At 43.9% G+C, this 21006-nt stretch overlaps 1 protein-coding gene across 1 annotated transcript in view; it reads left to right on the top strand.

Annotated features, from left to right (window-relative positions):
- The first annotated feature begins 948 nt into the window (after positions 1 to 948).
- The window catches only part of LOC121837312, a 63320-nt gene continuing 43262 nt past the window's right edge, over positions 949 to 21006 (top strand). Inside the window, exons 1-2 of the mRNA XM_042292913.1 lie at positions 949 to 1420; positions 3529 to 3821. Of these exons, the coding sequence (XP_042148847.1) occupies positions 949 to 1420; positions 3529 to 3821 (765 nt within the window). The remainder of the gene's footprint in view (positions 1421 to 3528; positions 3822 to 21006) is intronic.

Here is a 21006-nt window from a genome sequence, read left to right as displayed (position 1 = left end):
AATGTGGCGTTAGCGGTCTGGAAAAGAGACCAGCTTTCAGAAATAACTGTTATAATATTAAAAAATTTTATGACAAATTTTTTGAGCCTTTAGGATCTTGAACACCTGAGACTTGGGAACAAAAAGTAGACAACGCGCACACGCGCGCGCGCGCACACACACACAACACACGCGCGCGTCTTTTGAGACCTGTGCGTGCCTCGTCCACTTTTCGTTTCTAAGGTTCAGGTTATCAAGATGTTTAAATTTCACCTTATCTCCTGCGTGTTTTTTTTTTTTTATTGTTATAAATTTCACAAAATGTTCAATATGAAAATGATAGCTGGAGAAGAAGAAGAAGTGAAATGTCCGGGCATTCGTTCTAACCGCTCTGAGAAATGTAATTTAAAATCTTTATTCGATGACCTTTAACTTGCCTGCTAAATGGTTTAACGGGCAGTTAGGCGACCTCATCTCACCGGCTCAAGGATCGACATCCAGTCGTGGCTTCCGGTTTACTGCTTCCAAGATCGCGACTGCAGCCCCGTTCATCACCGCCACTATCGTACATCGACCACACAGTCAGCAGTCGTTGCCCATGCCCATCCGTGACGTTCGGCGACTTTCTGCGACTCAACATCAGCCCTGGGCCAATCAGCGAACATCCACGGACGAGGCTTGCCGGTAACCGACCATCAGTGCTTTGAGGAGTTCCATTTTCTCGGTGACCGTGCCAAGCTGCTCTTGATATACTGTTTCGCTGGTGTAACCTGCCTAGGTGTGCTTACAGCACTTAAATTTTTTCTACTTATTTTAATGCCATTTAGTTCGACGATTATGTCCCTTGTTTGCGACGCTTGCCAAAAAGGCATTTTGCCTGATGGTAGACTCATGATATGCTCAGTTTGCGAGCATAACTATCATCTCGGGAAAACGTGTTCCGGCATTGCTGAGTCCACGTTTACTGCCATGAGCCCCGACAAAAAAGAAAAATGGAGGTGCAAAGTTTGCCGTTCTAAGAACAATCGTGCTGATATAGACGGGGTCGATGCTAGCTCTGACTCGATTTCGTCCTGCGAAACCACGACACTCACGGCGCAAATCCTGACCATCAACGAAAAGCTAGATTCAATACTTTCTCTGAAGGCTAGCGTAAATTTACTGCTCGAGCTTCCCGCAAAGGTGAATGAGCTCTTGCTCCTCAAGCCTACCATAGATCTCATGAAAGTGACTGTGGAGGAGGTTCAAACTTCCATTTCCTTCCTAGGAAAGAAATACGATAGCCTCCTCGCCACGGTGTCTGCTCATGCGACCGACATGAACGAGCTGCGTACGGAAGTGGCTTCACTAAAGGACACGGTTTGCGAACAGGCACATACTATCCAAAGCCTCCAAGCCGAGATGAACGACGCTGACCAACGCGGTCGCCAACATATTATGGAAATCCCATGTAGGCCTATCATTTCTAACCACTTATCGCCCTGGTTCAACAGATCTGTTAAGCGTCTTTCTAATAAAAAGAAACGTCTTTTCCGGACTGCCAAGCTTACTGGACTTTCTGAACGATGGGAAGCTTATAGCGCAGCAGCTTGTTCCTATAAGACCGCTATCGCGGAGGCCAAGCGAACATTTTTTTCTGTAACCCTCCCCTCTATGCTAACTAACAGTCCTAAACAATTTTGGAATATGGATAGCGGGTCTAAAAATACAGTGCTTTCGCTGACATGTGATGATGGCGTGGTAGTTCCTAGTCAAAGTTGTGCTTCCGTTTTTAATGAATATTTTGTCAAAGAATTCGCTAGTGATGTTGTTCCTGTTTACCCTGGTACTTTCCCGAGATATGGTTTTTTTCAAATGGATCCACTTGCTTTTGACTATGACGGAATTATAAAACGTATTGATGATTTAAAACCATCTTCCTCCTGTGGCGTTGACAATATCACACCGAAATTTCTTAAGAGAACTAAAAATTACATTTCCATTTTTCTTTGCAAAATATTTCAACAATCTGTTAACCTTGGCGTTTTACCAGACGACTGGAAAATTGGGAAGGTGATTCCGCTTCACAAATCAGGCAGTAAACATAACCCTTCCAATTATCGACCCATTTCCCTTATCAGTACTCCCTGCAACATTTTAGAGCACGTAATTTACTCACATCTTGCTAACTTTCTTGATTCAAATTCTCTTTTTACTGCATCACAACACGGTTTTCGCAAATCACTGTCCTGCGAAACCCAGCTTATCACTTTCACTAATGACCTACTTTCCATCCTCGACCGTGGTTCCCAGGTTGATTGCGTCTTTCTAGATTTCTGTAAGGCATTCGATAAAGTCTCTCACAGACTTTTACTTTTCAAGCTCAGTCACTTGCATGTTGATCCTAATATTTTGTCTTGGATTGAATGTTTTCTTACTAATCGTTCTCAGTTCGTGTATACTAATGATGCTAACTCTTCTCTAAGTCCAGTCACTTCCGGTGTCCCCCAAGGGTGCGTTCTGGGGCCCTTATTGTTTCTTATTTACATTAACGACTTACCTACGTGTGTATCCTCTTCTATTAGCTTATTTGCCGACGACTGTGTGATATATCGTGAAGTTACTAATGAATCCGATTCACTCCTCCTCCAAAATGATTTGTGTGCTGTATCCCAATGGTGTGAATTGTGGCAGATGTCCCTTAACATTAACAAGTGCAAGTCTATGAGAGTTTCTCGTCGTCACACGGTTCTTCCACCTCTCTCAATTTGTAACACTCAACTTCAGTCTGTGACCTGTTACAAATACCTGGGTGTCCATATTACCTATAACATGTCATGGAAAACCCACATTGACCACATTATTGCTAACGCTAACTCTATGCTCGGTTTTCTAAAAAGAAATTTTACACTGGCCCCCGTTTCTTTGAAATTACTGCTTTATAACTCCCTGGTCCGGTCAAAATTAGAATACGCTGCTGCAATCTGGGATCCCGGTCACTCGACACTTATAACTAACCTGGAAGCCATGCAAAATCGCGGAGTTCGTTTCATACTTTCTAACTATCATCGTACAGCAAGCGTTTCCTCCATCAAACTCAGTCTATCCCTACCCTTCCTCTCTTTACGTCGCAAAATATCGCGCTTGTGCCTCTTTTACAAGATCTATCATTCTAACACGTCATTGAAAGATAAACTATTCCTTGAGCCCCCATTCATTTCTCCGCGTTTCGATCATCCATTCAAAGTTGGTGTCCCTCATTGTAACACATCAGCCTTTTTGAACGCGTTTATTCCAAAAACATCTCTTGAGTAGAACCACCTTCCCGCTTCGTTTGTTAATATACCTTCAATTGATTTATTTAAAAAAACCTTATCTGCTCACCTTTTGTCGTGATTGTCCTTTTGTTTATTTTTTGACCAGAGTGCTGTGTTTCGAGCTGTTGATGTTTATTCTCGGCTGTGTTTGCACTCTTTTTGTACCCTTTTTTTTTCATTTTTTGGTTGCCCCACCCCCTCTGTAATGCCTTTTGGCCCTGAGGGTATTGTAATAAATAATAAATAAATAAATAAATTCATGGAATGACCGTCAAACCCGACGAGGCTCTCCCTTCCATCTTAGCGGGGCTGGCAGACAAGCTAGGAATTCCGGGACATCAACCAGCTGATGTCGTGTCGGTTTTCAGGCTACCAGGCAAACGATCCATAAAACCACCTATTTTGGTCAAGTTTACATCTGTAGCCACTAAAGACAAATGGATGCAAGCTCGTAGCAAGCTCAGGCAATTTTCTCGGGACAATCCACCCGAAAGACTGTATTTCAACGACAGCTTAACTCAGACCAACAGAGAACTTTTCTGGCAGGCACGTACTCTTGGAAAAGAACGCGGTTACAAATTTGTGTGGGTCAAAAATGCTCGAATTTATGCCAAAAAAGATGAGGGCGCTTCTCCGGTACGGATTCAGCAGAGAAGTGACCTGGACCTAATCACATAACCGACATGGCTAGTTTTTTACAGTACGCCGATTTTTTCTCGTTTAATAGCTCGTTTTCTTCTTCTTCAACCGACTCTTTCATGGTCTTACACATAAACATTCGCAGTATTCGAAAATACTGGGATGAATTTAAGACAGTTGTTGATCAAATTCGGGACCAAATTGATGCAATTGTGCTAACAGAAATCAATGTCAGTGCTGATCATCTGTCACAGTTTAATATTTTAGGATTTCAAAATTTCTTTTATACACGGCCAATTACTAGAGGAGGAGGAATCGGCGTATTTATAAAGAACTCATGGTCAACTCAAACTGATGTCACATTTCAACACTCGGAGAGCTTGATGCTAAAGGTTTCTAATTCTAACTATGCGGTTTGCTTGCTTGCTCTTTACCGACCTCCTTCGTCCAACTGCTCTGGCTTCTTAGAGGAGCTGAGGGAAAATTTGAGAGAATTGTCTAATGAAGCACATTTATATTTGGTGGGAGATATCAACATTGACACCCTGAAAACTTCCAAAATTGTGTTTGTGATTATTTATCACTACTTGCCGAGCATGGAATCATACCTACCATTCAGAGTGCTACCCGCGAAGAAGTATTAAATGAAAATCTGGTATCATCCTGCCTAGATCATGTAAACGTATAAGCTCCAGATGCTTCCATACACTCCGCTGTCATTTTACAAAAGCTTGCAGATCATTATTTTGTCGCATGTAAATGTGTTTTTCCCTCCAGAAAAGGTAATAATTTCGAAAGTGCGTGTCGATTAGAGCGGGTTGACTTCAACACTTTTGATCGACTAATTAAAGAATATGATTGGGATGAATTCCTATCCTCGGTTAACAGCATGAACCTGTACTCAATGTTTGTAGACATCATTAGAAATTTCCGGGAGTTATCGAAGACCGTTGTATATGTTAAAAAACGCAAACCCTCACTGCCCTGGCTCACCCCAGATATTCTTGAAGCTATAAGTCACCAAGAAAAAACTGTGGAAGAAGTTTCGGAGGTCCCCTAACAATGCCTCTCTCGAACTAGAATGTAAGATGCAAAGAAATCGAGTCAATGCCCTCATTCGGTCAACGAAGAGAACCTATTTCGCTAAAAAAATATCGGACGCTCGTTCGGACTCCAGGAAAACTTGGACTGTCGTCAATGAGCGTCGTGGCTATCTAAAAAAGAACGTAACTGAGACATTACGCAAACACTTTGGGACTGATATGGCGACTACTGTCAACTCGTTTAATAATTTTTTCGCTAACTCTATTACTGTGCCAATTGATAGCGCGGTGGATTCGACACCCGGAACTCCGTTTCACAATGAATCTGCTTTCCTTCCTTCTCTCTCAGAAGCTGAGTTGCGGTCCTACTTGTTTGGATTTAAGCGATTCAGGTCGGCGGGTGTAGACGGCCTTAACGTTAGAGACTTGAGTCGGAATTATGGCTCTTTAAAAAGCGTGCTCCTCGTTCTTATAAATAATGTTATAGAAACTGGTAATGTGCCTGATGACTTAAAACAAGCCATAGTTGTTCCTCTTTTCAAAGGTGGCGCACAAAACCAAGCGTCATCCTACAGGCCAATCTCTATACTATCTTGCATTTCACAGATATTAGAAAAACATATTTTATTGTTATGTCCGGTTTTCTCGACAAATACAATTTAATCTCGCCAAGTCAATACGGGTTTGTTGCTGGTCGTAGTACAACTAATCTCCTTGAGAAATTCTCAGATATTGTGCACTCTTCCTTCGACGATAACATGTATGTGTGTGCCCTCTTCGTTGATGTAGACAAAGCGTTTGACACCGTGAACCACAACATCCTCTTTGACAAACTCTATAGAATCGGCTTTCGGGGACCATTTCATACATTGCTCAAGAGTTTTCTTTCAAATCGTACACAGGTTGTTTGAGTAGACAATGTCCGCAGCTCTCAAGTTTTCCTTACTTCTGGAGTTCCCCAGGGCTCCATTCTTTCTCCTTTACTATTCAACCTCTACGTAAATTACATTTCTGCGGCAACGACAAATTCAACAATTTTTCAATATGCGGACGACACTCTTTTGTTTTCTCGGCACCTAGTTTACCAGCGTGCTATGGAAATGCTTCAGGCAGACGCAACCAAAATTATTGACTGGTTTTCGGCAAAAAAGCTACGTGTAAATGCTTCGAAAACAAAACTGATCTGCTTCCGTAATCCTTTAAAAAATGTCAGTTTGGCTTTTCCACTATTCCTTCACAGCTCCAATTGTCCATGTTGTAATTGTAGACCTGTTAAATATGTTAGTTCAGTAAAGTACTTAGGTATTCACTTTGATTGTGATCTTACATGGGACACTCATATGTCTTACGTATGTCAACGGTTGAGGAGCGTGTCGTGCATGATGTACCACGTTAAAGGTTTTATACCATTGTCAGTTAGAAGGAACATAATGCACGCCTTAGCTTACAGCGTACTAAGGTACGGCATAACTGTCTTTTCCAATTGTTCACTCTCCTGGCATTTAAGAATTGACCGAGTTTTAACAGGGATTCTAAAAAGTGTCGCATACAACAGCGACTTTTCATCCAATGCTAACCTCTTCATTTCACTTGAGTTGCCGTCTTTTTACTCGCTTTTCCTCCAAACTGTCGTTTGGCGGCATTTCTGGGAAAGTGATTTCAAACTCGCGTCTACTCCATCTCGTGAACTCAGATCTGTTCCACGTTTCGTCACTCCTAGGGTGAGAACTCACTATGGTGAAAGTCTGCGCACATTTTATGTCCCGAAAATTTTTAATGGTCTTCCAGAATCTCTGCTTTCCATTAACTCAAACAAAATGTTGAAAAAATGTCTGAGAAGCATGTTCTCGAATGTGCGAAAACAGTGACCATCCATCTTCTTTTTTTCTACCTTAGTTTTATAAGGTAATCTTTTCAGTTCACTTTTTTGTTTACACGTTTCGAGCTATCATTAAAAACGTGATTGTATGAAATAGCTTGTACCTCACTAGGATTTTTTTTCATGATGCAAATATGAAAAAAAACATGAAAAACTTTTTTTTTATGAAAGTAATCGTGTAAGTAAGTTTTCAAAGTAACTGTGACTGCGCATACCTTTCATTCTCTTCTTTTTGGAAAGTATAAAAAGCTTCTTTTTTCCTTAAGAAAAGCAATACTGCAAAAAAACGTGCGCGTCCTTTTTTTTTTTTTTTTTTTTAGGAAGTAAGTTGGCCTTGGCAATTCGCTCCTGCTTCCGATACGACTACGGTCTTCATTGTACTCTCGGGCTACTGTATTTGCCTATGTGTGCGTTTATTTTCTGATGAGACTACGTGTTTTCCTGCACTTTTTCAAGACCGACAGAAATGTGAACTTGCGCCTGGAGCAGAAGATGTCATCGGTGTGAGATTCGTGTTTGTACGTGTGTGTGTGTGTACGTGACAATGTGAACATTTTCAATAAGCTTGCTGCAACTGCTGGGTCTAGTCCCACAAGCCCTTGAGGCTTTGACAAGACCTGGAACTTGATCCTGACTCTAAGAATTAGTTATTAAAGATTACTATTACTATTACTACTATTACTACCAATGCCTGGTGATAAATGGCGTAAACCTAAAAGATCTGGCATCATTTTCCCATTAAAATTTAAGAAAAATCATGTATAACTTTTGAATCACGTAACGGTTAGATCTGAAATTTCGGCACCTGGTTCGGAACTCTAACGCTACGTCTGGGAAGAGAATGAGCGTTAGGCCATTCGTAATTCATTTTTAGAGTTAAAAAAGCACGGCATACTTCTTTTTGGGGACACGCTGTACAGACCATATATCTGTTCACTACTGCAAAAAATTATTTACTCCGGTCATAGCGAGTACCTTCCTGTACTCCATGCACGGAAACCGCGCAGGATGGCGTTCTGCAATCTTTCCGGCTGCTGTTACGTAGTTCTTCTTATTTTTCTCTAGCCTTTCCTAAGCCGCATTAGTTATCCCCGTCTGACACAAGCACCCGTGCAAAGAGGCGGGTAGGAAATCTCGAAGACCTTACTCCAAGACGTACTGGCAGGAAATTACGGAGACTATATACGGACCGCCCACGTCTATGCACCCCGAAAGAAGTAAAACAAGTACAAATTTTTCCGTTAAGAATTAGATCGGGAGGGTACTGTATCTGAACTTCTTTGAAAAATGTGCTTTGTCAGAAATAGGCTTTAAATGACAACAAAGAAAGATGTTTGATTCTCACAGTAGCGTTTGACTAGGGTTATCTACGTCACGTTGCAATACAACCGGGAGCGACCGGCCCGTCCATGCTGCATATGCTACGGGCCGAGCTGCTGATTGAATATCTCGGCGTGCTTAATAAAAAACACGATTGTCCTTGTGACTCGCAATAATTGAACGTAAGTCACCATAATAGAGTCAAACGGTCCTGTGCGAATGTATCTTGATTCTACGTAAAATAGGTCAAGTCTGAATACATGAGCCGACTGAATGGTGTTCTCCAGTAGCAGAAAGTGCAGAGATGTACTGGCTTTTATACGAGGGGCATTCATAAAGTTCGTCTTACTGGCGGCAACAAAATGAGACTATCAACGATATTCGCGTTGCGATACCAACCCAGGCCCCTGTCGTCTTGACAGGGGCCTGGGTCACAAGTCACAACGCGTTCAGGGATTTGAACACGCCCAATGATTTGCTCGGGATCATGGCCCCCGCCCACTGGGTTCCGCGATTGCTCACGCCCACGGAAAAACAGCGTAAAGAGGAACCTACAGCGAAAATGTTGCAGGTTTGCCAAGCCTACCTGGACACCTTTTTTGATCATTTAATTTACGGGGATGAGTGTTAAGTGTACTATTGCAGCCTCCACAAAAAAAAAAAAAAAAAAAAAAAAAAAAAACACAAGGCGAACAGCTGAAGCACGCAGATTGAACACCGCTGAAAAGTTAAAGGCAAAGTCGTCACCAGAAAATGTGACTATGAACGATTAGCGTTTCTGGGGCATCAGTGGTGTTCTGCTGACAAGTTAGGCCCATTAGGGCCTAACACCTAGGGGCATAGTTTTCCGGGACCTCCATTTTCGGGACCCATCGACTGTCGCGCATAGCTGACCAAATAGGTTCGTTTGCTAAACCACAATGCACCGGCGTCGCATGGTTTTGTTTGTAAAGTTCGGCCTCCGTTTCCGTTTTCACCCGCACTGGCACCCAGGGACTTGTGGCTTCTTTCTCGCGCAGCCAAAGTGTAGAAACGCGTGGCCTACCGCGTGACACGCGTTTCTGCACTAAAAAAAAATCAGGGTCGCTAAACTCGTCAAGCACAACTTTGTGCCCGAAGTTTGCGGAACGCGCTAATTGGACTCTCGCGACGCTGACGTCGCGCCGAGCGAGGTGTCAATCATTTGAACGCTCATTTCTATGAGAGAGGCAGAATGTAGCAAAGTTCATCGAGGCGCGCGTGCGGCGCGTGAGGGGCGCGAGGAGCCCGCTGATTGAACGGCTTCGCCGATGACGTAGCGCCCCTTTGTCCCTACACCCCTACGCCAAGCTAAAATTAATGCTTTGCAGATTGTCCCTAGGCGACCTGCTGACGCTCAAAATCCCTCCGAAGTTTCTGTTAAAAAGAAACCTCGCTTGTCGAAGTTGTCGCTGACGTCAAAGTGACGTTTCCGAACTTTGCGAGAGCCGTGGTTTGAGCTCGAGATCTTCGCTTCGGATCGAGGCGAAGTTAAACTTTGTCAACATGGCGGTGCCGTACGCTGCGGCCGAGCTTATCTTCCGCCACCGTCGGCGTCGCTACTGAGACCACCGGGGACGCCTTTCACCTCCCCGACGACGACTTTCGGCGACAGTACCGGCTATCGAAAGCCGTTGTGCGTTGACTCTGCGACGAGCTTCGTTCGGCGCCCGGACTTCGAGGCGGCGGACAATCGCGTCTACCATCACCGTGGAACAACAAGTTCTCTGCGCGCTCGGGTTCTTCGGAACCGGTAGCTTTCAAGGCATGGTGGCGACTGACGAGCACATGTCAGTCTCCCACGTGACTGTGAGCCGGGCTGTCAGAATTGTTGCGGCAGCCATCGTTTTTTTTTTTTTTTTCTGTAATATCCGGAGAGGTACTAATAAGCTGGTATATAATTCAGAATGTTGGGAAACAAACAACCGGGGTAATTCTTGGGTAGGGTCGAGTCTCCCAGCAGCCGGCAGAATTATTTCCCCAAAATTCTACTGGCAGTCGTCACTCATTGGCGGTCAAATCAGTTCATCAAACGACGTGTCATCGACAGATCGTTTCATCGGCACGCGATGTAATCACATGAAAGATTTTCTTCCGTTAGAGGTATATACACATTAAACATTTTCACACCTTTATACATGTAAGTGGGGTGTCCCATAACTAACACGCTAATAAGTGTAGCGATGGACCTTATAAAAGAAATGTAGACCTTACACCTTTAAAAATAAGTGATTTTTTAAACACGTTTTTAAAACGTGTGATAATGCACTACACCTTTTTCTAAAGATGTAAAACTACAATACCCCTTCTCATCAGGCTATACATTTAAGTTGGGTGTCCCATAACTAACACCCTAATAAGTGTAGCAATAGACCTTATAGAAAACCTAAACCTCACACCTTTAAAAATGTGTGACTTTTTTAAATACGTTTCTTAAAACGTGTGATAATGCACTACACCTTTTTATAAAGATGTAAAACAACAATACCCCTTCTCATCAGACTATACATTTAAGTTGGGTGTCCCATAACTAACACCCTAATAAGTGCAGCAATAGACCTTATAAAAAATCTAAACCTCACACCTTTAAAAATGTGTGATCTTTTAAAACACGTTTCTTAAAACGTGTGATAATACACTACACCTTTTTATAAAGATGTAAAACTACAATACCCCTTCTCGTCAGGCACGTCGCCAGGGGGGGGGGGGCATAAGGCCCGCCCCCCCCCCCCCCCCCCGAAATTTTCCATTTTGCTGGGGCCTCCTATCCCCCTTCCCCCTCACAGAGCACTTTGTCATGGGCGCCCCCCCCCCCCCTGGCCCCCTTAAACAAAATTCTGGCTACCTGCCTGCTTCTCGTCAAGGTGTAATTACCACAGTACATTTCTTTTTTGGGGTGTACACAGTAGCCCGGGACCCGTTAATATGACTGAAAAAATAAATTACACAAACGAGTCGCCGAAACAGCACGTTGCTTCTTGGCGAGTGTCGAGGCAATTTCGGCCGAAAACCGGCTTCAATATTGGCCGGATGTACGGTTTTGCGCCTCGTCCCGACATCCGGCAGGTATAAGTGTACCGATACAAATAAACGATTTATGTCTAATAGCACTGGCACCACTGATTTCTTAGGAGGCTAGATCGCGGATAGAGGCTTGTATTGCTGGGGTCGAGCGGCACCACCGGCAGTCATCGCTTGACACGATCTTATGCATGCTATAGAAGAAACGGGAAAACTCAATTTTATTACGTTAGTAGGTTGTTCTCTACCATGAAACTTCTATCGTGTTTCCGCAAATAACAGTTAATATTCTGGGCAAGAATATTCAACGCGTTAGAACACCAATCTTGTACTAAATATTGTGTGGTTGAGGGTCGAGGGCGACTTTGTTGGGCGTTAACTGTGATGTGTTTAATGAGACAAGGGCTACCGAGAGTTATTGTGGAGTCATCCGTGATTTCGGAGTCATCAAAGTTTAGCAAACGATAAGTTAGACGGCCTTTACTGCGGACATTCGCATCGTTTTAACCGCTTGTACATAGTACTTCATGGTGAAAGCTTTTTCTTTGAACTGCTGTATAAGGGCTTCCATGACAAACTGAAACTCGGAGCGTACCGTTCAGTCGCTGAACGTGCCATTTATTTAGCAACCGAAGCAAGCGACGTCGGTAAAGTCAATGGTGCTCCGGCCGATTTTTTTTTTAATCGATGTTCAAACGCTTGACGAATGTCTATTTGACCTCCAAGTACCCGACATAATCATCGCAGCACGTCATAAAATGCTCGCCCTCGAGCACCGCGTACAAGCTTCTAATTTTTGCGTGTTTCTTCCTTAGACTTGCGTGTATTGCATCATGGTGTAATAGGCCAAAACAACAAGGACAAAAACGAAGGGAGAACTTGACAGTACGCGGCGTATTGCCTGTCGTCAAGCAATGGCCGCCGGCGAGGCCAGTAACGGGCTCCCGATTTGCGATCCAGACTTGCACTGTGAGAGTTCTAATGCATTACACCCGCGAAGTGCTGCACGGAGAACAGGCCCCGAACGAACTTGCCGAATGCAGACTGATGCTGTCGCCATAGATGTTGTAGAAAAGTACCGACCTCAAACCGAAACTAGCGCCTTTTTGTTCGACGTGATGGGTGGGAATGCGAGAGTGCAGTCGCTGCCATCGTTTATCTATAAACGTTGGTTGCTGCAACGTGGAACTTACATTTGCGATGACTTCCAATTAAGCAATTCGGCTGTCAGAGATATCTACAGACGGCGTAGGTTTCCGAAACCAGCTGGCTACAAAACAGCATACACTTAAGAAAATTGATGGCACTGTACGCGCAAGAGCTTGCTTCGTTTTAAGCATAGTATTATAAGTGAACCACTGAAAGGATACGGCTTAAATCTAGTTGTTTGGAACATCTAGCAATACGTTTCGTAAGATTTTTTATTTTTCTGGTGAGGGCATTGAGAACGAGAACTTTCTCAAAACAAAATATGACGGGGCAAGATAGCTGCCGTTCAAATATGACTTCGCTTGAGTCTCGGGCAACGTGTTTAGCCTTCCCGGACGCCGAGTGAATGCGTCACAGGTTTCTTCTGCTGTGGGAGCTTCGTCGAAAAATGTTCCACCTTTCACCCATACACAAATGATGCTAGATCTCGCGGCCTCTGTGGTTGTCCTGGGCCAATTTCATTACACACTGCTAGGTTTCAGCGTCTGTACGGCTACAAAACGACTCAAATTTTGCAAATAAAACAGGGGCCGTCGATTCCTCCCTTCGTGAAATATTAGACGCTTACAATTCAAGCTAGCTTTTAAGTTTGTGGCCCGCGGGACGCGATTTCGAGCGGAAAACCAACTTTCTCTTTCAGATCCGCTGTGCGAATGCCGCATCGTAGCAGATGAACTCTCGTCGTCTGCTCTCGCTCCTTGCCTGGGCGAGGCATGACGGGATTGTCGGCGCTAGAGAGCTCAAAGACAACGTACAGCGAGCAGCGTGAACGCTCGCCTCCCCGCGCTGTCTCGTGCTCTCGTGCCCCGCCTAGGGGTCGCGGGGGATTTTTCGTCAAAAGTTGCGAAGTTGAGTGCGCGCAGGGAGAAGGAAACTTTGCGGCGTTCTTTTGGTCACTCCCCCCGCTACGTCAAAAAGCGAAGAATGTTTTGCTCCACGAGTTTAGCTACTCAGTGGTTCTTCGACTAATCCATGTTTTGAGCCCCAATTTTTTTTTTTTTTTTTTTTTTTAGTGAAATTGTTGATTTTACGTTTTCCTAGAAATGCCTGACTACGTAGACGAGGCTTCTTACTGCGCTAAACTTCCCCAAACCAGGACTGCCTTAGCATTATTTGATCTTTCAGTGCACACATGGCTCAAGTGCTGTAGTGCAACTGAAGCAATTATTTCATCTTTGCTAAATTTAACCGCGTGTCAAATTTCGCAGTGGACAATGTAGAGGCTGCACAGCCCAAGGCTGCAGTGCTGGTGGATGGGGCACGGCAAAGGGTCATCGGAGAAGCAGCACCACCACAGGCTGGGGCGCCGCCTGAGGCCGTAAGGGAGCCTTCACTACCACCAGCTGCTGCACTGCTTGGCGGGTTGGCGGATGCTGCACCACTACAAGGTGCACCGGCCCCCGCCTATCCGGCTGAGCTTGCCAAGGTTGGCGAGAGGGTATGAGCACACAAATCTTTTATTTCCTTCGAGTGGACCCCTCTAGTGCCTTTTATTTTTCTGCATTATATTAGGAAGTATTAGACATTTACTATTTCGCGTGCTTTGCAGACAGCGCACATGGTGATATTAATGGAGAGCGTGCCATAGAGTTTTAGACAACCATTTCTGCTCCGCAACCGCAAACAGCCAAAATCAACGCCATCAAAATGCACTCACAGCTTTTATGCCCATGAAAAACATTTTCATCAAAGAACAAGCAAATTTTTCGTGTCTCAAATAATATTTCTAAATTCGTATTGTAAATTTGCAGAGGTCAAAAGCCGTCCTGTCCCGTGATCTTCATTCTAGCAACCTCAAACTGCTCGCATTGACAGACTTGTGTCACTTGCAGCAAGCAACCAGCAATCGCTGCCCACTTTCTGTGACTTCAAAACAGCCTGTGGCACACATAATTGCCGCAGAAGTTCAATGTTCTCTATGTGAAAACTATATTGTTCCAAAACTGGGCTTTTACACACTTCAGCATCTTGTTGAGGGCACTCTAGGTTGTAAAATATAGCGTCTTCATAAAAAATGCAGTTTTTTTTTATTCTATGAAAGCACAATTCTATCAGCTGTTCTCTATAGTTAACGCATTTCTTGGAAGTTAAGGAAGTGCCATACTTACTTCAAATTCTTCGAAAGTCAGTACGGAACTTTCTTGGTTTTGGAAGTAGCTGTGTGCAGAAAAACATTGCTTTTACTCCAAATTTTCTTATTCAGACAATGTATATTGAACTGCTATACCCTTTCTCACCTTACGTTGAATTGCACAGAAAGCTACGAACTATCATGGCCAATTAAAGGCTGCCAGTGTGTCACATGACTTAGTCTCCACGCGTCGCCGAGCACAGCCGGATGATCACGGTCTATGTTCTCCGCGTCGGGCTGGCTGCGTTTGCCTGCTGATGATCATGATTGGGGTTTTATGGCGCACAAGCAACTTAGGCCATATTGCGCCAGACAACATTACTTAAAGGGGTACTCCGCCGATTTTTGAGCTACCTGAACTAACTATATTTTCTGACTCCCCGGCCTTTACCCTTTCTGGTATGCTATTTAGTATCGCGAAATTCATAATAGTTATTGCGAAATCGGCAAATGAAAATCATGCAAAAACAAACATTCAAATATACCCGCCCTTTTCAGGGCCGTGACGTCATTGGAAGGTCAGCTTGCCAGTCGGGCGAGCAGTCTAAAAAATAGAATATGCCAATCATTTGTTCCGTGATGGAGCGCGGGGACTGGAGCGAGCTTCCAAAGCATTCATTTGACACAATGAAACTGCTTCGAATCAGTTGGGAACAAATTCTACAGTCCAAAGAGTGAACCCCTGCACTTACACTGACGTCACTTTTTCATTGTTGCCAGTAGAGACTTTCAGTTTGAAAAACACGGTGAGGACCAAAATTGTAAATTCAATACCTTAGTGAAAAAAAATTATTTTGACCTAATATTTGGGATACTATTTTGGCGATGTTGTTTGGCGAGTTTAGTAAAATTTCAAGCTAATCGGGGACCATGAAGAAATCGGCGGAGTTCCCCTTTAAGATGGCTATACTAGGAAGGAGATATTAGAGAGTTTTCATGGTAAAGTTACAGCTGATGTATATATCCGATCTTTTTAAGAAAGTCAAAAACACGGTGAAGTGACACTAAAGGATGATCACCAAGCAGAAACATAGGATGAAATGGAAGGTTACCTCTAAAAAGCTCAGGAAAACTTTGTTGGCGATGTTGGTGATAAAATCTACAATGCCATAAAATGTGTAAAACTGTCAGTACTTCTCCACAATGGGCACAAAGCTTTTCGTCTTCGCCACAAAGGTGTAGATGAGTCGGACGTGAATGGCCAATCCTCAGGCGGCATAATAGAACCTCCAGTCGACGTTCCTTATGGAACGACCTCTCCCACAGAGCCAAGATGGGCTTAATGACATGAAGTTTATTGGTACACTCCGCGTCCCACTCCGACTGCCATGCCTTCAAAAGTGATTTCTTCCAAAGTGGCCTGAGGTCCTGATAGGGTAGCCCAAGAGATGTTGCCGAGTCCTTTGCACCTGCAGCCAGTTTATCTGGTTGCTCATTCCCTGGAATTCAGACATGATTGGGCACCCAACAGAATATTATGGTGTGTCCGAGTTCGAGAGCCCGGTTTATTTCAGATCGTATACGTAGTACAAGAAGGTTCTTTGTGGGAAGTCTGGAAGAAACAGCCTGTATCACGCTTTGTGAATAGACAAAGAGGATAGCCTTTAATATGTTGTTACTCATGATATGCACAATGGCTAGGGAGACACCATAAAGTTCTGCAGAAGAAATGCTTGCCCTACCATCCATTCGCAAAGCTTTTGCGAAGGCACCAGAATATACGGCACAACCAACAAAAGATGAAGATTTTGACCCATCAGTACAGAATTCAGTATAATCTCTATATGTCTCCTGCAATGACTGAAACTCCTGCTGTAGGGCGTGAGGGGAAATAGCCCGTTTATCATACTTCGTAAGTGACCAGTCGCAGAAAATCGGCACTTCGTCCCACGTAGCAACTTTTTCTTTGTGCTTTAGTATGACAGCATCATTCAGTCGAAACTGGAGGGAGGCACAAAGGCTTAGAATGCGGATGTTAATAGGACGCACAATACGTGGCTTGTTTTCAAAAAGTTGAGAGAATCGACAGGTACGGATGCTAGTGTAGGATGGATGTTGCGGGTCAGAAAAGACCCTGCAAGCATAAGAAAGGCTAAGGTACTGTCTACGCTTCTCGAGAGACATCTGAAAGGTTTCTGCATACAAACTCAACACAGGTGATGTGCGAAAAGCACCTGTAGCCAGTCGGAGCCCCAGGTGGTGAACCAGATCCAGCATCTTTAGTGTGGATGGACATGCAGATCCATACCCAATCGCACCATAGTCGAGGCGAGACCGAACTAAGGAATTGTAGAGTCGCAGGAGGCAACGCCTGTCGGACCCCCACGAGTTGTGGGACAACACCTTGAGAATGTTTGATGATTTTAAGCATTTGCGCTTCAATTCCTTCAAATGAGGTACAAAGTGAGCTTTTTGTCAAGAATTATGCCTAGAAATTTGTGTTCCTGGCAAACAGGTATGTTAATGTTATTAAATGCAAGGAAGGATCAAGGGACAATCCCCGGCGGAGCGAAAATGGAACGCAGACAGTTTTTTCAGGAGAAAAAGTGAAGCCGTTTTCATCTGCCCATTTGCTCATCCTATTGACTGTAAGTTGTAGTTGTCGTTCACAGCTGGAGAGGTTGCAAGAAGAAACAGAGATCTGTACGTCATCCACATACAATGAGTAAAACACAGACGGTGGTATCACACACGCAAGACTGTTAATTTTTATAGCAAACAGAGTAACACTTAAAACTCCTCCCTGGGAGACTCCATTTTCCTGAGGGAACACATCAGACAGTGTAGAACCCAAGCGGACCTGAAAAGTCCGGTCGCTTAAAAAATTCTGTATACACTGGAGCATGCGGCCTCGTACTCCATAGTTGTGCAGATCCCGAAGAATTACATACCTCCATGTGGTACCATAGGCCTTTTGCAGATCGAAGAATACCGAGACACTGCGTTCGCCTGCTGTGGTCCAATTTAAAGTGGAATGAAGTATATCACCATGGGGCTCTTTTTGCAGAGTTCCATTTCTGATTCCATTCTCTGGTTTATTCACTTGCTAGGATTTTCACTAAAATTTTTAAAAAGTGTGAGAATCTGCAATTTGTACAAAGGATGTAAGAGTACTTATACCATAATTCTTCAACACCCCTGAGATGGTGTGACCCAATTTTATGTTTATGACCAATATTTATTCCAAACAGCATTTTATAGGCATGGGCGATTAGAGGATTAGGGTCCGAATCGAATTCAAAGCAAATAGTCATTTTGGTCGAATAATTTCACATTGAATAGTTTGAATAGTACAAGCAACAAATACCACAAGATATGCTTAAACTATAATTTTATATTTGTCCTTATTTGGCATTAGAAGTACTGTAATTGTTAATTGCAAGTGCACTGAGTTTGGAAGCACAAAATGGTCAAAATGCTTGGAAGCTTGCGCCACCTGGCCAGAAATCCAAGCCAGAGTATTCGGAAAGGTCGAATAATTCAATATTGCTGAATACTTAAATTCGATTTGAAGCGAAGGCCGAGTAGAACAGAATTCGATGGGCTATTCGTAATAGCCGAATATTCGCCCATCCCTTCTTTCTTACAAAGAGGGCCAAACACTGAATTGTTCCGTTTTGTCTTGCTTCAGGTGCACCTGAGAAATGGTGTTTATTTGGCGAAAAAGCACCTTGCTAATTGCCTTTCAAAAGGCAATACGGACTCCAAATACATTGTTTTAGTGGCTCGTGGCCTTTGGAGGGCTGACGAGCTCTTAGACAGGTGTGTGAGCGGAAAGGCCTGCCGGCGACTGGTTAAGGATGGGGCAACAGCCAAGGAGGAGCTGACCCCAATAAAGGTCGACGCAATGGAAGGTGGGTGGTTTAGGAAATCTCTAGTCCAAACTCTAACCTTTCAATGACAGCGCAGGGAAACGTGCATTTATTACTCCACAATAGTGGTGTGCTTACAATTGAGTTTAGAAGCTGCACAGTGCATAAAAGCTGGTTCACACTGTAGCAACCGAATGCAACAGCGACTCCTTACGACCGCTTACAACAAGATGCGCAATGTGCCGTAAGGAAGCTAGGGAAACGTGAGATCTCTACCTTGTTTCTTCCGACGTGGACGAAGGACGCTGGCAATATCAACGCATGTTCATCACGAGCCTCTCAACTAGTCGGATGTTCGCTCGGTTACCCAACAGCTTTCGGTAAACAAAACGAGCGATAAACTCTGTTCCGCAATACGTGTAGCTTTTTTCAGTAAGGTGATTTTTGTGCTGGCGGCATCGTAACAAAAATGTAACAATGTTAGTGCACCCGGCCCTAGCTTTTGTTCCAGTTTACTTAAATAGAGGTCAGTAGCAGACGCTATTAATGAAAATCGAGCCTCATGTGTGGCAGAGTTTGATTAAAGTTTTCAGTACGAAATTACGAAAGCAGACTGTAGAAAAGGTCACAGCTACAGACTCGACTAGTCTAACCCTCTTTGAAATTAAAGTTGCCTATAACAACCAGCCCATAATTTTCAACACATCCAGAATGCTTGCCACGGCCCTTCGATCGCTCCGTTGCTCGCTGCTGAAAGTATATTTATTATCGCAATCCTAGCAACGGCTAGCTTTACCGATTACCATGACGAAACGATAGCGCTAACTCCTTTTTATACCAGAGATTGGCAATGAAAATACAAAAACACCATCTACCGCGCCCCCACCCACGGTATCACCCATATCACCACCCGACTAGTGAGATACTGCAGGAACGAGCAAGCAAAGCTTCCACCTTGTCCCCATGGGCCACATAGGCCTAGTTACTGCTCCAGCAAGCAACGAACAGTCCTAAAATGAAAGCGGGAAGTACTTCTCCTGTTGGTCCTTTAAACTAGATGATGAATGTCGTCCCATTGTAATCGACTGATAGTCCACCACTGCACACATACCAACATTGACACACACGTTGCACAGACATAAAAACATGGCGTCGGGTTCGCATAGCCAGCAAAGAGGAGCTAGGAAAGCTTCCCTACGTCGGTAGGAAAGCTAGGCAGTTGTGTCTTGTAAGCGGTTGTAAGGAGTCGTCATACTCTGTCACTACTGTGTGAACGCTTGAATGCTAATAATAATAAAACCTATCAGAGCAAGCAACATTTTTGAGCCCAACAAGCTAAACTAAATGCCTCTCCACACCAGCCGCTTCTGCAAGCCAGCGCAAAGTAGTAAAGCTTGAACTTATGGATCAGAGCAAAGCAGTGAGACAATCATGTCAGAGGCACGAGTTTGATACAATAAACCATATGTTCTTACAGCAATAGGGGACTCGGATACCAAGCTTTGACCACAGCGAAAAATTACTGAAACACGGAGCAAGCAAAACATCTAATTTGGGCTTTTTGTTCTCACCATTGTTTTCTAATTAAGGGACGACGTGGCTTTCGACAGAAACTTTCTTATTTCTTTATAGATTTTGATGAAAATTGGCACAAATACTCCAAATGCGTTTGTAACATATCCACCAAAATATCAGCTTGATATCTCAAGAACTTTTTATTATCATATTTTTTTCTTGTTTGCACCTGGTGGAGAGCCTGCAGGGCTTATAAAATAAAAAAGAAGGCTTCTTGAACTTTGAATGCACTTACAGATGTGTATCACAGGTCAAGACATTCCTTGATTTTTTTTTCTTTACCTAACGTAAAAAAAATTTTTTTGTTTTTTGTCGCCTGGTTGCGAAATGCGCACCTGGTATGCAAACATGTGACTACATAATAAATTAAAAAAGTCATTAACTTGAAAAAATGAGATGGTCATGCCCTGCACCTTAGTTCAAGGATCACAATGAAACAAACAGAGTAAAAATAGACAAAGTGGTTGCTAAGAAAGGTGCTCCACAAGTTGAGCAGGAAAGTAAAAAGACAGTTCCGAGAAAATGATGTCCAAAGTTTTAGGTTGCTTGTAGCACACTAAAAGGCACCGGGGTTGTAGTCTTTGGTGTCCTTTGCAGCATGGTGTCGCTTGGCCCTCTGACCCTTTGCTTGATGTGCTTTAGATGCTTTCTTCATGCGCATAAAGTCTTTTTCTGCTGCCCTGCGCAGTGCGTGGTGCCCAGGCTTGATGCCAAGGGAGGAGCAAAACTCCACGTAGGCATGAAAGGTGCCGGAGTTGTACCTGCAAATGGCCTCACTGACTGCGGTCTCTGCAGCAATCAAAGACGCGTTCTCATCCTTGGGGAGCACTGACTATATTACGGAGTGTAGACTTTCGGCGGCGTTTTGTGTCTTCTTCCCCCTGCACCGGTCGAGAAGATGAGGCTCGGACAAGCGTTGGTATACAGGCAGAAGAGCATCTGCAACATGCCTCGCCAGGTGGTATTTGTGAGGTGGCTGAGGCTCATTCTTGGCTTCTGCGACCCCATGTTTGCACCAGCTTGCAGAGCCCGGTGGGCACAGTTCATGGTGGGGATCTGCATCAGTTGAGCTGATATGATAAAA

The sequence above is a fragment of the Ixodes scapularis genome, unplaced genomic scaffold, assembly GCF_016920785.2.
Source record: "Ixodes scapularis isolate PalLabHiFi unplaced genomic scaffold, ASM1692078v2 PGA_scaffold3__209_contigs__length_174095766, whole genome shotgun sequence".
Lineage (NCBI taxonomy): Eukaryota > Metazoa > Arthropoda > Arachnida > Ixodida > Ixodidae > Ixodes > Ixodes scapularis.
The sequence above is the reverse complement of the archived record's forward strand: the minus strand, read 5'-3'. Positions and strand labels throughout refer to the sequence as shown.